General features: G+C 41.5%; 1 protein-coding gene and 1 long non-coding RNA gene across 7 annotated transcripts in view; one reads left to right on the top strand and one right to left on the bottom strand.

Annotated features, from left to right (window-relative positions):
• frmd4a (FERM domain containing 4A) overlaps positions 1 to 15656 on the top strand; it is a 112878-nt gene that overhangs the window by 36167 nt on the left and 61055 nt on the right. The window contains exon 1 of one of the 5 annotated variants that reach the window (XM_008411283.3): positions 5708 to 6169. The exons of 3 other annotated variants lie outside the window; for them this stretch is intronic. In XM_008411283.3, coding sequence (XP_008409505.2) covers positions 6077 to 6169 — 93 coding nt within the window. In that variant the 5' untranslated portion in view covers positions 5708 to 6076. Of the gene's footprint in view, positions 1 to 5707; positions 6170 to 15656 lie in introns of those variants that run through there. One more of the 5 variants, XM_017305246.2, reaches the window with a different exon arrangement.
• Positions 212 to 15656, bottom strand: part of LOC103466015 (uncharacterized) — a 30414-nt gene continuing 14969 nt past the window's right edge. For both annotated transcript variants that reach the window (XR_533906.3, XR_014087900.1), the window contains exon 3: positions 212 to 2868. This is a non-coding gene — a long non-coding RNA (uncharacterized LOC103466015). The remainder of the gene's footprint in view (positions 2869 to 15656) is intronic.

Genomic DNA, 15656 nt, shown 5'->3' with positions numbered 1-15656 from the left:
CAGGTGAGGAAAGTCTCTTGGTGAGTCAATCAGAAGCAGGTTTGGGGCAACATTTGAGTTATGTTATGTTTAATACTAAAAAAAAAAAAAAAGGTTTAATTTTTTTTCCCATACTCACCTAAACACCATAAATATTTATAGCTATTCCTGATTATGGATTTTTTTTCTTCACATTTCTAACTTGATGTTTTATTGCTGTACCATTTATAACCATTAATGCTGTACCAAGCATTTTTCATCCGTCCATGGACATAGCCTTTGGAAAGAACTGCTTCCCAGAGAGCAGCAGTTCTTTCCATGTGAAAGGTCAGATCTGTGTGTTCTGTACAGCAAAGTTAAAATGAAATGGCATGTTTCAAGAAACATTACCCACCAAATGACATGAAAGCATCCTTTGACTTGAGTGAAATAATGACAGGATCTGTCTCCGCTGATTGGATTGTTTGCCATAAAATGCCAGTAGGTGACGTCATCTCGCCCGCTGCCAAAGCCGCTTTGTGTTGTGTTGCCGATCCGCAGAGTTGTGAGGGGACGACAAATGGAGAAACGGGGAGGTGGCACCTCCTTTTTCCGAACACGCCTCACAGTCACGCACAAAGGCTGACAGTCACATCGGGAAATGAAGCAGCTCTATTAAAGATGCATTCATTCCGTGTGTAGTTTAATTGAATCCCCTCCTCGCACCCCCAACAAACGTTGCAGCCTCCAAGTCATCTTCCTGTACATCTCCTCTGAGATGAAGGCCTGGGGGGGTCGACTCTGAACACGGCTTCTCTCGCTCATTCCCATCCCCCTGGTCTGCTCTGGCATTAAAAGACCTCAGCTGGATGGGATTGTTGCCATCACAGCTGTACTGCTCTGCTCTTTGCCTCGCTGCTCCTTCTTTTTCAGCGTCTCTGGAGCTTGCATCTCTGCGAGAAATTGTAAGAGCCTGTGGTGTTAAGAGAGAATTCAGTTCGTCAGACGTTAAAACAGTGTGGAGGTCTGAGCTGTGTTTCGCAACCCAGATGTGTAAAGCACTTAATTATACTGATTTTACCATGCTGCTATTCATGTGGTGTAGTGGCTATTGACTTTGGGACTTGTGTAGGAAAATTAGGTTATGTAATAGATTTGTTCTGCCAATAACTATAGTGCTGTGATCCTTCGCTGCCTTACTCTCTCTCTTTCTCTGGTGACCAGTTGCCATATTTTTTAATAAATAATAATAACATTTATTTTGCTGGCTCAAATGTCTGTGAAATAAATGCAACTCGAGCATTTGTTTATTTATTCGTTGTCCTTTTGAGCATAGTGTTTAAAAACTTTTGACTAGAAATCCACTAATCAAAATGGGAAAGACAAGAAAACATGATATTTAAGTCAAGCTTATTTGAACAATATTATAGGCCTGTTGTATAAATAACAACAGGCATGCATGTAGATATATAATAGGAGAAGTTGCAGGGTTAAACCTTGGGGTACATGACTTAATGAAGGACAATTGTGAAAATATGTTGAAGGGGAGCGTCAGAAAGAGCAGGAGCTTCTTAAAGAGACAGAAGCCAATTTTAAGGCGTCAAATTTCTTTTTGGTTATATTTGATATATACAGCATTTTTATAACAACTGAAGGTGACATAGTTACTTGACTGTGGTATAAAATGGCACAATGTGCCTGGAAAATACATAATACTGCCCCTTCAATCATTCTGTTTTTGAATTGTGACACCGTTCTGTGAATTAACTTGAAGTGAAAATGCGTGGTCTGTGACATGGAAACAGAGAACAGAGTAGTGAAAAACATTACTGCCGTCATCTGGTTTCTCAGAATGATGTCCGTCTGTGGTTTTAAATCTGATTTTTGTTTTGTTACAAAAACATTTTTGCCAGATTTGTAATCCACTTAACCATAATTATTATCATTCTAAAAGAAGACCCAAAACATTTTTTGCCAAAAGTGATTTTTTTAGGTTTTTTTGCCTAAATTATCTTTTGACTGACTTAAATGACAATATGTGAATGCATTAATGTGATTAATTACTGTTAATATTACTTTTAATATTGAAAAGGGAGGGATGGTCATAGAATCAATCAAATTTGACTTTAGTGAAAAGAGAATAACGGTCAGCTTCATCTTCTCTTTTTTTCAAGTGCCTATCCAGAAACCATTTGGCTATGATCATTAATCTTTTAATTTTTATTACCTGCATAGTTGAACTGTGTATATTCTCTATTTAACTGGCCCAACACACACACCAGCTTTACAGTAAGCTCATAAGAATAATTCAAAAGCTATGAATTCTATTCAATGGGGCAAAAGCACATCTAGCACCCCATTCAAATCTGCAGCTACCGACATAATAGACTGATGATTTTCCCATTGGAATGACATATTCTTATTCCAATATAAGCCATAGATGGCTGCATGATTGTGGAGTGTGAGGAAGGCCCTATAAAACCATATCAAAGTTATAAACACAGTACATTGAATATCAGTTCATTTTGTTGGTGCCAGTGTCTAACATGTTAATCAGCAGCAAAAATGCAAACCCTGATCCTCAGCCACACATGCGTCTCGATGTGTGGGTGAGCAGATGTGAGCCGTGAGCGACAGAATTTGACCAGGACAACCTGTCCCAGAGATACAGCAAATCACCCCCCAAAAAAAATTGTCCTAGATTTTGCAGTTAGTCACACACATGTCCTTGATTCCTCAGGGCCTATCCGCAACCGTTTCTGAGCTTGTAAACTTCTTTCCGATGCCTTCGTATGCAGACGGTGCTTCGAGGACGGTAATTGAAGTGGAAGCACCCCTGCGGAGAAGTCACATTGATTGGTTCTGGACTGATAAAAGGGTGGCAGGCCCCCTCTTTCTGCTCATCTTGGTCTGTGGAGACGGAGGAAAAAAAACAACATGGAGCTAAAGAGCACAAATGGAGATGTACAGTGAACACGGAATTGAATTACACTCTTGGGGTGGAACTGTTAAGACTGAGCTGTTTATCTCTTAGCCTCGCAATGTTGCCGTAACACAATACCTTGCAATTTGTGGAGCTTCGAAATGCAAACATTTAGCTCAACCCCCCTTCCTTCCCTGATTGTGATGGGCAGAGTCTAACTATAGGGCAATTCCATAAACACGCACTCGCTCCCACACACACACGCAATCAGGAGCTGGATGAGTCAGGCAGCCGTGGGCAGAGGCAGGCAGAGTTATCAGGGTAAATTAATGCAGAACAATGCCAGAATGGCACAATTTAGAACCACTGCGTCTTGTTATTACAGCTACAAACAAAGACTCGGCAGATACAAGGCAGAAATAAAACCCAAACAATCCAGCAGCTTTCCCCCCCCCTCTCATTAACACGTCTCATATTCAGGGAGTAATTCCTTTGTTTTCTTTTATTGTCTGTTTGTATCTGCATGTTTTCTTTCTATTCTTAGCTCAAGGTTCATTTTGAGGACAGCTGCATTTTGTGCACAAGGCAAATTGCAGCTTTTGAACGTTTTTCTGTTTCACCACCAGGGTGAAACCAGTTTACTTTTTTTTTTTTTTTTGCATATAAACTAAGCAGAGTTGTGTCGTCCTATGATCTCTGTGGAACAGCAGCAGGAACTGATCTTTGTTGAGATCTTTTTTAACTTCTTCCACAAACAGTTTTTCCACAAAGAATCAGAAATGATTCATTGTTTTAAGTTTGTTTTTTTTCCAATCTCCTCCACTTCAGTTAGTCTTTTCTGAGTTCTGTCTGTGTGCAGACAGAGTTTATAAATATCCCGTCTGATATTTTTCATGTAGGCCACAGTCACTCACTCACAGATGTAGGACATGGTGTTGAATAAATAATGCTTACTGGGGATTACCACTGCAGATTATTTTATTCCTATCTGTTTGTCGCTACACCTTAGCAAAATGTGGGTTTGAGCCCATGTTTGACACGCATAAAAGCACGTAGCCGCAGAGCCTTGGGCTTCTTACTTAGAGGAAGGGAACATGGGTGGCTTCGATCTGAGATCCAGCGGTCAGTCTTCTGTAACCAACCAAACATTTGCATTCTGCAGTGATAGAATATATTCATCCTTATGTTTTGCCACATTACAAAGACAAAACTTTAATGTATTTGAATGGGATATTAGGAAATGGACTAACACATGGAAGCACAATAATGAAGAGGAAGGACATGGTTTTTAATTTCATTTTTAGAAATAAAAAAAAATGAAAAAAAATCATACATTTTCAGAACTTTAACACCATGTCTTAAACAGCAGCAGTTACAGCTGCAGTTTTTTATGCAGCTCTACTTGCACATCTAAAAACAAGCAGTTCTTTTGACTCTTTGCAAATGAGCACAAGCTCATTGGAACTGAACAGCATCTGTGAACATCAGTTTTCAAGTCTTGCTGCAATTGACAATTGGATTTGGGTCTGGGCTTTGACTGGGACACTCTGGATGTAGCCTTAAGGCTTTTGTGCCATTTCACGGTTAGCCTCCACTCCTGTCTCAAGTCATCTGCATCCTGTAACAGATGACATCCATCCATTTTCCCCTCTGCTCTGACCCACATCTGTGCCTCTGCTGAAGAAAAGTCACCTCACAGTATGATGCCACCTTCATCCCATTTCACTGTGGGGAGGGTGTCTTCAGGATTTTTGCACAGTGTCACTGTTTGACCTGTATGTAGGCCAGTAAAGATAATTGGTTCCACTATATTCCATGTAGGCAAATCAAGGAAAGGGAGTTTAAAACTCAGACACACAGATGCAGATTTTTATTTGTTAAACAACTTTGAAAAACCCATGTTGCTCTTCATCCGCTTTACAGTTATGAACAAGCATGAGTTTGTCTATCTAAAATATTCAAAAGTACAGTGAAGTCGGTGGAGTTAAAGTGACAAGGTGAGAGAATTTAAGTTGTGAATACTTTTTCATTCATACCGTGTATTTGTTCCCCAACCGTACATGCAAGTCAACATCCAACATCATTGCCTCTGTGTAAGATGTGTATCAATACTCGACTGTCAGCTGATTGAGTTTGGTTAATCAGCTGACAGCTGAGTATTGATGTCCTCAGGCGAACAGAGCCCACCAGTGAGTGATGATGGGAATATGACAGTAAGTCACTTGGAGTGGCTGTAACTCATGACTCCAATAGCTTTGATGGACATGTAAAGAGTATAGTGATGGATACAGGAGACTGACTCAGCTGAACGGGGTGCTGATGCTCCCTGCGGCTATCTGTGACCGGACGTACCCTGAAGAAAAACTACAGTCACTGCTCTTTGGAGAGCAACATACGTAAAATGTCTCAGTGTTTCCCTGAACAAATTCATTCTACGGTTTGGTTCTGCTTTCAGGAGCAGTGGGCATGGTTGACTGCAGGGATGTGTGTTTGTCTGTATGTGACATATTCCCCCATTGTGTCCGATAGCCTAGACAGTGCAGGGAGCGAAAGCTGGATGTGGGATTTCAGAGATAATCTCCCCTCCAGATGGCAAAACATCCCATATTCCTTTTGAGGTTCCCCACGTGATTCCCTGTGTAAGGGTTGGGTGTGTGGGTGAGAGAGAGAGAGAAAGTAGTGGGGGTGTTTTTTTTTTTTTTTGCTCCAAAAATTATTATGGTGTCATGTGACACAAGTGCGTATGCTAATAAGAGCTATAACGTCACATTAATCCAGTGACCTGGTTAAGCCCCCATCTGAAGGAAGTGAGTCTGAGTGGGAGGGAGGGGAGCTGTCGGAGCAGGAGAAGAGAGAGGAGAAGGGAGACAAAGCGCGCTCCCTCTCCCTCCCCTGCAACACACTCTTACACACACTCATTCACCTCGTAAACGGCAGACTGAAGCAGAGCTGGAGACGGAGGAGAATGGCCAGTGTTTTGACAGGAAGGGGAGCCGGAGCAGAGAGGGGCTCTCAATAGGACCAGAGTTGAGAGTTCTGCACATCCCACACTTTCCTTCTTGTCGCACACACACCCACGCGTAAAAACTCGCGTGAAGCACGGCTGTCAGGCTGGACGGGACGGCGAGGACACCCACTTCGTACACGCACACACATGCTCGCACGCCCACAGAGACGCAGACTCTGGAGCGTACCATGGTGGTCCAGGGAGCTGTGACACCCGGGAGGACCCGCCGGCTGATGCTGAAGCTGCCGGTGGGGACTCTCCGGAGGAACAGCGGAGAGAGGGTAAGAGGTTCATCTGATGTCCTTTCAACCTTCGACCTTAACTTTGCGTTGGGGTTAAAGGTCCATCTGTGTGACAGTGCTTGCTTGTGCTGCTTTGTGTTTGAAACGGGATTTGAAAAGGTTCTTGGCTAATCCAGGGAACCGTATTAGATCTGAGTTGGTGGAAGGCAAGAAGAGCAAAGCTTTTAATCTCTGCTATGGACAATACTTCTCGGTGTTCCCTTCCTGTCAGGATGAGCCTGTCAGTCTGTGGAGCTTTCAGCCACTGCAAATGTATACAACTACTGTCCTCGGATTCAAGGTTACACGGAACTCTCTCGGAGGGGAAGCCACCTCTGACAGTGCATATAAACCGGCATGAGACATGAGATTTTCTTTCTTTTTTCTTATTTTTATCAACCTAAACCACACATAGCCTGAAGTGCAGCATGGCTCTGAGTGCTGAGCGCATTACATGCTGGAAGTCAGTTTGTTTCTGCTGTAGAAGAGAAGCTTCAGTGTTCAGGGGCTTTTTGTGTGACTGGTGGGCGTGCTCTAAAGGCCAAAGATAATAGTTAAGCTTAGATACGGAATGTGCATTCACGGTTACCCTTTCTGTCAGTTTCAAAAGACAGGTTGCAACGTGCCGTGGCTTTAGCTCTTTAGAAAACATGTTTACTCCAGCAGAGAGCTAACTATGAGTGAGGAGAAGAAAAGTTTGCAGCTGTGTGAGCGTGTTACCCCCAAAAAGGGTTCATTTTGTGATGCACACTGGTGCTCTTTCATGTTGTAAACGCTGGTATTAAGTGAATCATAGTTAAATAGGGCTTGCGTCCAGGTGATGAGCGATTCGGGCTTAAGTTATACCAGACAGCTAGCTCTAAATCATGAGGTGCCTGGAGGATCAAGCAGAAAAAGAACAGTGCCTTTCTTTTGTAATCCAAGTCTCTTGATGCATTGTAATGTGAGTTTGTTCATGTTTGAAAAAGTTCTGACTCCAACTAGCATTTTGAGGTCTGCAGTGTTTCACTTTGTGGTTCTTTGAGTGCACACAAAGATTACAGTGGTACACACAAGAGCACACACACACTATACATGTGATTATAAAATCTGCTTTCATTTTAATAAGCCCAAGCTCACATTCCCCTAACTTGCCTGCTTCCTTCTTTGACACAAACGGCACTAAAATCGTTATTCATCCTTGAGCTGTGCTAAAGTAATTCAAGTTTAATACATAAATTATTCTTTTTTTCTAAGAGTTACTGGTGAAGGAAGGAATAATGATTTGAACAAATCTGACCAGAAATTTGATTGAAGTTGATTATTCTGTTTGATTCAATTGCATTTTCCATTTAATGCAACTCAGCTTGTGCCTATAAGGTTGTCAAAAATATCATCCATCCATCCATCCATTTTCTTGCACCCTTTTTTCCCTCAGTGGGGTCGGGAGGGGTGCTGGTGCCCATCTCCAGCCAACGTTTCGGGCGAGAGGCGGCGTACACCCTGGACAGGTCGCCAGTCTGTCGCAGGGCAACACAGAGACATTTATAAATTAATCAATGATGCAAAAAATGAAAATGTTTGAAATTCTAGTTTGCATGAAAATGATACACATTGAGTGTCTTCACCATCTGTGGCAGCAGTTTACCTGAACAGTGATGGTCGACAATCCAAACAGTGAGCTGGTGCAGGAGGTTACAAACTCTTGTGCCATTGCAAGTGTGTGAACAGAAGATCGTTTGCAATTCTTTCAATTTTTTTAATCAAAAAGGAAAATCAAAAAACAAACATTAATAAGTAAGAAATAAGTAAAGTTATGTAAAACACTTTATAATGTATGTGCTACATTTGTTAACAAGAATAAATGTTTTATATTTTGCTTAAAGAGTCAAGCTGAAAAAAACTGTCCAGAAATTACTCACTCTAATTGATCACCAAATAAAATGCGACACAAATGACCAGAAACAGAAATTGGACAGATCAATACAATTGCATTGACAAGGTCATTGTTTACACTGTTGAGAAATCCAATTACCTTTTTAGCTGAATCCAAGACACATGTTTCCATGAAGGACGTTAACAGGTCTGGCAACTGTGATCTTGTCTACAGTTTAGTTTTTATAACGTGAAGCCGCACACTTCAGTAAATTCCCTAATCTTAATAACTGCTGACTTTTCTACTACTTATTTGGACTAATTAGAACAATATTCAAGATGTTTATGAGACATAACAATACTTGAAACAAATTCAGCTGTATTGCAAATGGTTCAACATTTTTGAATGCTGGTGCTGCAGATGCTCTATTGAATATTGTCCACTCTGTCCAGTCATGTCACCTTAATGACCAGTGGGAACTGCTCAACATTTGAGTTGAGTAGCAGTAGCCATTGGCAATCACCTTAATTAAAAGAGAAAAGCAGATCTCCACATACTGAGAGGAAGGGTCTCCGTTGCTCTTTCACTGATTGGATTCCCTTTTCCTGCCTCCTATTATTCTTGTAACCAGCTGTGTGCTGACAGGTTGAAGGCTTGGGTTACTTGCAATGATTGACATAAATATGTTTTTTTTTGTTTTTGTTTTTGTGCCAGAAATGAAACTATGCTCTTTTGAAGTATTTGCTTTATAAACGATAAACACTCAACTGACTATCTATATGTTTTTCCATCGGCTCACAAGTGAAGCAAATTGTCCAATAAATTGATAAAGAGGTCTTTCTTTGTTCCACAGTGGCAAATAGCCTATGTGCTATAATGTACCATTCTGAGAGACAAGCAGGCACTATGTCTTTACTGAGTCACTTAAATACTTTCACTTTTATGCTTCACTTCAGCTTTGTCCTGCTCTGACTTGCCATGTTTGATAACTTTGTTCGTTTTTGTCTAATCTTTGCCAATCTCGGACTTGTCCAAGTGCAATAGGAGCTGTTTGTGGAGTGTTAAGTTGTAATACACATACAACTTAACAACTTAACATGTATGTAATGTATGTATATTTTCTGTAAAGCTGTTGACCTGGCGGTGTGGGTGGTTGTGATGGAAACATTGAACTGCAAGCTTCTCGATCATCAAATTAAGCCTTGTTTTTCATATCCTTGAGCATTTTTCTATGAACATGCATGCCGTTTTTTGTCGGTACTCATCCCCTGATAGCGTAACTTTAGAGTAGTAACAGGGCACAACACCATTTGTCACCCATTGATTGAACCAGTGCACTGGCTGGGTGTGGATGGCACATCATCTCCAATGAAGCATCATTTGGACCAGTTCTGATCCACATTGTGTTAAATGAACTGGCAGGATTGGACAAATTCCAAGCTGTGTGTGTGATTACTAGCGTAATACATTTCCTTTGTAAATATTTGCAGTAGTTGATGAAATTATAAACTTAAACAGCCCTGAGACGTGATCTCTGACCTTGCTTTACTCTTCATTTCAGGACTAATTTCCTCCTATGACACCTTATCACTTCTTCCTGATCCTGACGTTAAGGAATGCACTCACACAAAAGTAAACAAACGGGCTGCTAGCTGCCAGGCGTCCACTGCTCCGAGAATTTACTTACATTCCTACGAATTTGTAATATTTTCACAAAATCTCTCGCTTTAAAAAAGCTTAACTAATCCTTTAATTTTGCAGAATACAGACATTTAAGTAAAACTCTAACAAAAGCGACTTAACGTCAACAAATATAGTGTTGCATAATAATTCAGCATTATAATAAACATCTGCTAAAAGGGTCGCAGCTCTATGACTAACCCATGTTACATAAACTCACATAGGACATTTGTCGACTACAGACTGACAAGGACTTTTCAGACCCTTTAAGTAAGAGTGGCAACAGAAGAGCTAAAAGTACTTAGATATTTGAAAAGCCCTAAGTGTTTAATATAATGACAAATTGTGCAGTTAGTGTTGAAAGTTTAAAACAGCTCCTTTTAAGGGGGGGTGTTTTGTGTTTAGATTGCCTTTGAGCAGTTAGAATTAGGATTATCTCCCGCCTTTGTTATCCTGGTATCATGTTAAGCGTCTCAACTCTCTTTTTTGGGGGAAATTAAGCTGAAAACAAAACAAACAAAGGGAAGCGGGGCTGCGATTAAGTCAGGCATGTGTGTTTTTATGTGCATGTTTTTGTGTTGGTTTAAATTTTAGGATCAACTGCTCTCCATGGAAACATGTTGTTGTCAGGGCACCGAAGTAGCGGCATTGAGGGTAGAAAGGTGGGAGTTCCCTCACATGCACATGTTTACGAGGCTCCCTTTTAGCCGGACAAATGCAGCAGACAAATGTGATTTAGCATTATCCAGAAGCAGACAGACAGGTGATGAGGCAGGAATACCAATCGATTCTTGTTACCTTAAAATGTGTTTTCTGCACCAATCGCAGGGAAGGTCAGCGCTGGACTCCGGCAGTCCGCGGGTCAAGCCACTGATGTTATTGTCTCGACATTAGTCAGAATGCATCAAAGCTCTTGCAAAGTTAACGTGTCGGCTAATGCTCTGCAACAACGAGCTGCATAAGTTTAGGTTTAATTTATTTATCGCTCCCCCACCCCCGTTAGTGCGGATCAGTTTCGAGCTGTTGGGCCTGCAGCTCTGCTTTGCCTTGCTACAGTATTGATTCCCTGGGATTTCAAAATGCCCGCAGGACTGTAGATGAGGGCCGTGGTCAGTCGGTCCAATTAAAAACAAAAAGAGAAGGCGGAGAGATTGTGGAGGAGAGAAAGAGAAACACCTCCTGAAGGTCTTGTACCACACCCTGTTTGGCATGAAAAGGGACCCCCCTTTTCTCCCCAAGGCTCAGAGGAAGGAATGTTATTGAGTCAGTGAGGGCAAAAAAAAGAGGGGGGAATGGGATAGCGGGGACTCTCGCCCTCTTGTCTTTCATCACTGTGAGGTAATGTTAATTTTCCCCCCCATCCAAAACCAGCCCACAGACCTATAGGGACATGACACAGCTGCGTGCAAGTTCAAAGTAAACCCAAATGCTGCTCTAATAAATGTGGAGAGGATCTCCTACTGACTGTGGGCACAGGCTGAAGGCGGTGAACTGCTGATAATGTGTTTTCTCTATGGAGACAGGCTGCCAGCAGGGTAGCCATGGTGAGGTAGGACTCTTGTGTCCACTGCCAAAACATCCCCCAATGGATGGATGGATGGATGGATGGATGGATGGATGGATGGTCGGAAAGACGGCTGTTTTTGTGTGTTCTCAGTCACTGTCGCCTTCATGCAGAGCTCAAAACAATCTCATCATTATATCTGCTTCTATGTTCTCCCACATGACAGCATGGGATCCTCTAAAGAGCAAGACTCCCAAAAAATTTGAAAGAGGAGAATTTGACGGGTTGATGGGAAAGAATCTGAATTCCGTCTGCCCCGAAACAGGATGTGGAGAACCCGAAATGTTCCTTAAATATCCCCGGCACAATCTGTGCCCTTTGTTCCACAGAGATAACATGTCTCTGTGAGAATGAAGGCACTGGCTGTGACTCACCCACATGAAGGAGTTTATTCATAGTTGGAGTGTGTGTCAATCCTGCAATGACAGTGTATGGGGCATAAGGAAGAATAGGTGGAGAGGGTGTATGAAGAAAAAAATATATTTTTATAAAGATTTCTCAGACTCAGCTGAAGATGGTGGAGGCAGCAGGAGTGTGTGCATGCGTGTGTGTGTGTGTGGATGGAGTTGATTGGGTGACAAAGAGAAACAGAGCGGGGAAACGGTTGCAGTCTGTTGTTTTCCAGTGGGTGTACTGCAGTAACACGGTAATCCTCATTAATATTTATCTGCCAGGCAAAGTGGAGAGAATGATTAGCTCATGAGGGAGAGTTTGCGTACGTCCGTGCAAGCATTTTCCTGAGTGAACCCCCTTCTGGGCGTGCTTGTGTTATATTAAAGACTGAAACACATAAACTAGGTCATCTCTGACACTTAGGAGGCAAACAACTCCCAATTCTTCAAAGGTTTTATGTCATCATGGGTGTGTTTTCTTACTCAAATTACTACAACCTGAAGCCTGTAGAAAATGTTTCCTAAAAAATAAACACACAGAATCCCCCCCCCGCTGTCATGTTTCTCTTCAGCTGCATTATGTCATCGATTTCCCCGCTTGCACCTCTAATACGATCACATTAAACAAGACTGATTGGAATTGAATTTCAGCCCTGGCTCCGTGTCACTTGCAATCTTTCTTTACTTGACAGCTAACACAGCGTGGGCTGAGAACAAACTTATAACAAATTAAACCTGCTCAAGCCGGAGCCGTGCTGTCACAGATAAAAGAAAGACAACTGTTCTGGTGGATGTGTGCATCTCTGCTGATAATTTTCTGTGTAGATGACCCATTTCCCTCTGCCGCTCTCCGGCGTTCGCCCCCGTCTCTGACTCCCCTGCACTCCAGTGTAGCATGCATGAGTGGAGATCAGAGCAGGAGGAAGATTGAGAGATAGGGAGAGACGAGAGGGGCAGATTAAAGAGGCAAAGAGAGAGAGAGAGAGCGGCAACGTAGGAGGCACAGGGAGATTACACAGTGAAAGTTAGCTCCTGGTTCTCCTGTGTCCTGTTTGTGTCAATGAACACAATTCATCATAAAAACCCAGATGTCACTGCTATGTAACCTTGTACAATATGTTGCATGTTTTAAATACCATTCTGACTGTTGTATATGTACTCAGGGTTTCAAATTCTTTTTCATTCAAACAAGAAATTTGTTTCTAATTGGAGAATATGTTGATACAATTTTTAAAAAGTACTTCCAAGGGCAAGATAACAAAACAAAGCAACGGACTCAGTAAATCCAATTAATTTAATGCTTTTCTTTTAACACCACTTTTTGTTAAAGATACAGTTGGTTTCTGTCAGCCACAACACAACCATTCTAAAACCCCAAATAGTTGCCTGCTGCTCTTCATTTTGTTTCTATGGTCATAGTCAGTCAGCTGACACACTGTCGCTTCAAGTCCCAGCCCTGTTTTGACCTTTCCCAGGATTCAGCAGGACACTGTAAACACATAGAATCATGGGAACGGTGCACTGTCATGCCTAAGCCCTCGTCTCCCTCCCCATCAGGGCAAATATTTACACCCTGTTATAAATTATAGCGGCCCAAAAGCATCTCCAGTCAAGGCCCGCTTCTTTTTGGAAAATTCACACCGTAGGGTTAGGTCACATTCCTCATAGGCTTCTCAAGACACTAGTGATGGTACAACAGAAAACAAGGCCCTAGTTGGTTAAATAAGAACATTAACTTTATAATTCTTTAAAATATACTGAAAAATATGAAGGAACCAAAAAAATAATAATCTAAAGTTGTATCTAACCTGGAATAATGACATTATCAAAACCTCTATCTGGCTTTTAAGCAACAGACAACTAACTGTCAAACACAATTAAATATATCAGATAAATATATACCAGCTCAGCAGTCAAGGAACAGCCTCTTTGGTCTTAAACAATGTTATGAATGACAGAGGTCCATAAAAGCTCACTAAAGCTATGTAGAGTCAGACTGGGTTTTATGAAAGAGCAAAAAATTACTTTATGGTACATTTAAAGTGAAATCTCTATTTATAAAATCTTTCCTATAATACTATAGCAGAAGAGATAAAATAAATTATTTGTTTGTCTTTTCTTTGTTTTTATTTTAAAGGTTACAACTGAAATAAAATAGATCCTACTGGCTTTCAGGACACGAATCCTGAGTTTTAACTCAGCTCTCAGTGTTTCAGCCTTTTCACCACTCATAAAACAGAAACCATTTATAATTCAGGACATATTTTTTAGCTGCACCATCAAGCCAGAGTTTACAACAGACTTGGAACAAGTTTCACACATTACACAGGACCACCGATGTTCTGAGCACAGATCGTATATTGGGGTTTGTCTTGCCTCCATGTGGCCATTGTTGCAAATTGGTGTGTAAGAAATTATAAGACTGCTCATTTCTGTCCCAATAAACACAGTAATTATATAAGCCTTTTTCTCTTGGCTGAGATAATATACTTTCCTATTAAATAGGTCAGATGAGGATATTCAGTCCTGGGAATACTGACTGAGAGGGGAAGAAAAAACAAGTCCATTTTATGTTGCAAACATCCTGACGAAACTCCCAGTGCTGTCAGAAGCAACATGCTCTTGTGTTTGAGATGGTATGACGTTGTTTGGGATTTTTTTTTTCCATTCGGCCTGCGTGAAGAGTTATGTTAAAATAACCCTTCAACATTTAAACATTTAAAATCCTCATAGATCTGTTGAAGTACAACAGCCTGAGCGGCTCCTGTTACACTAGCGCCATCATATGCCTGAGCAATGAGTTTCTCCTTGTCATCATTGAAAAACGATTATTCAGACGTTCCAAAAGCATGGTATCTATTAAATCACACATTGCACTTGCAAGAAAGAAAAACGGTCTTGGACTCCACGCTGCAAATCAACATATCTTAACACATAGACCAGCTGTGTCTGTGTTGAAACAACAGTGGTCTGTTTCATCAGCTTGGATGGCGACACATTTGGCAGTACTGGACTCATTCGATATATGTCCCCTGCTGACCGCCATCATGCACTCCAGCAGCAGCAAATTCTGCACAGTTTTGACATGCCATTAAAAACAACAGCGGTTTCCAGGTGCTCCTCAAATACTCCATGTACTAAGGCTAGAAAACCCACTAAGCCACAGAAAACACCAGACCCCTCATCTTCATTTTTTTTATTGCATGGCTAACACAAACACTCCACAGACCTTCACAAGGCTTGTAAGATGGGAAAGAATGTGACACTTTCAGCTGACCTGATCATTCTGCTGCCAAAGTGCTAGCCTATAACTTTAATCCAACAATGTGGGCACATTTACCTGCCAAAACGTTGAAAAATTTCACACAACTGTCAATGTGGATCTTGGACGACCAGTGTCTCTACACCCTTTTGAATAGGTGGCCCATACTGGTGGCTCCTTCTGTTCTCCAGGCTGTGTTATCTTTGTTACCATCAGAGTAAACAAAATTTAGGGGAAGCAGCTTAAGGCACTTACAACCTCACAGTTTACCAGTCATAGCAACTCTGTGAAAGTCCTTGAAGACATGCCCTTGGTGAAGAAACTGTTTGATATTTAATTTTGGTCTTGGTTTTCATCATCGCCAAAACGATAAAATCAAAATTTGTTTGACGATCCGATTGAGTTTCTCCAAGCATCAGCTAGATTGACATTAAATGTGATTATGTGCACGATTACTGTTTAGACGTAACTGCTTGACATGTATGACGTAATTATGTGGGAAGAGGTCGCCCTCTGGAACCTAAAAGTAATGTGTTTCTGTGTTTGAAAGGTGACAATAAATTGCATTAAAGTCATTCAGAAGGTCTGGGGTGATGAGGACTTTGACCTCTGTTGTCCATAAAGGGCGGGACTTTGCAGCGCAGGGTGTTACACTGACTGGACAATGACACTCCTCTTGAGTTGCTTGCTGCCCAGTGAACGAACCACGCATGCATAAAATCCTAATAGAATAC

This window comes from Poecilia reticulata, chromosome 6 (genome assembly GCF_904066995.2).
Source record: "Poecilia reticulata chromosome 6, P_reticulata-male-v2, whole genome shotgun sequence".
Classification (NCBI taxonomy): Eukaryota; Metazoa; Chordata; class Actinopteri; order Cyprinodontiformes; family Poeciliidae; genus Poecilia; species Poecilia reticulata.
The sequence above is the reverse complement of the archived record's forward strand: the minus strand, read 5'-3'. Positions and strand labels throughout refer to the sequence as shown.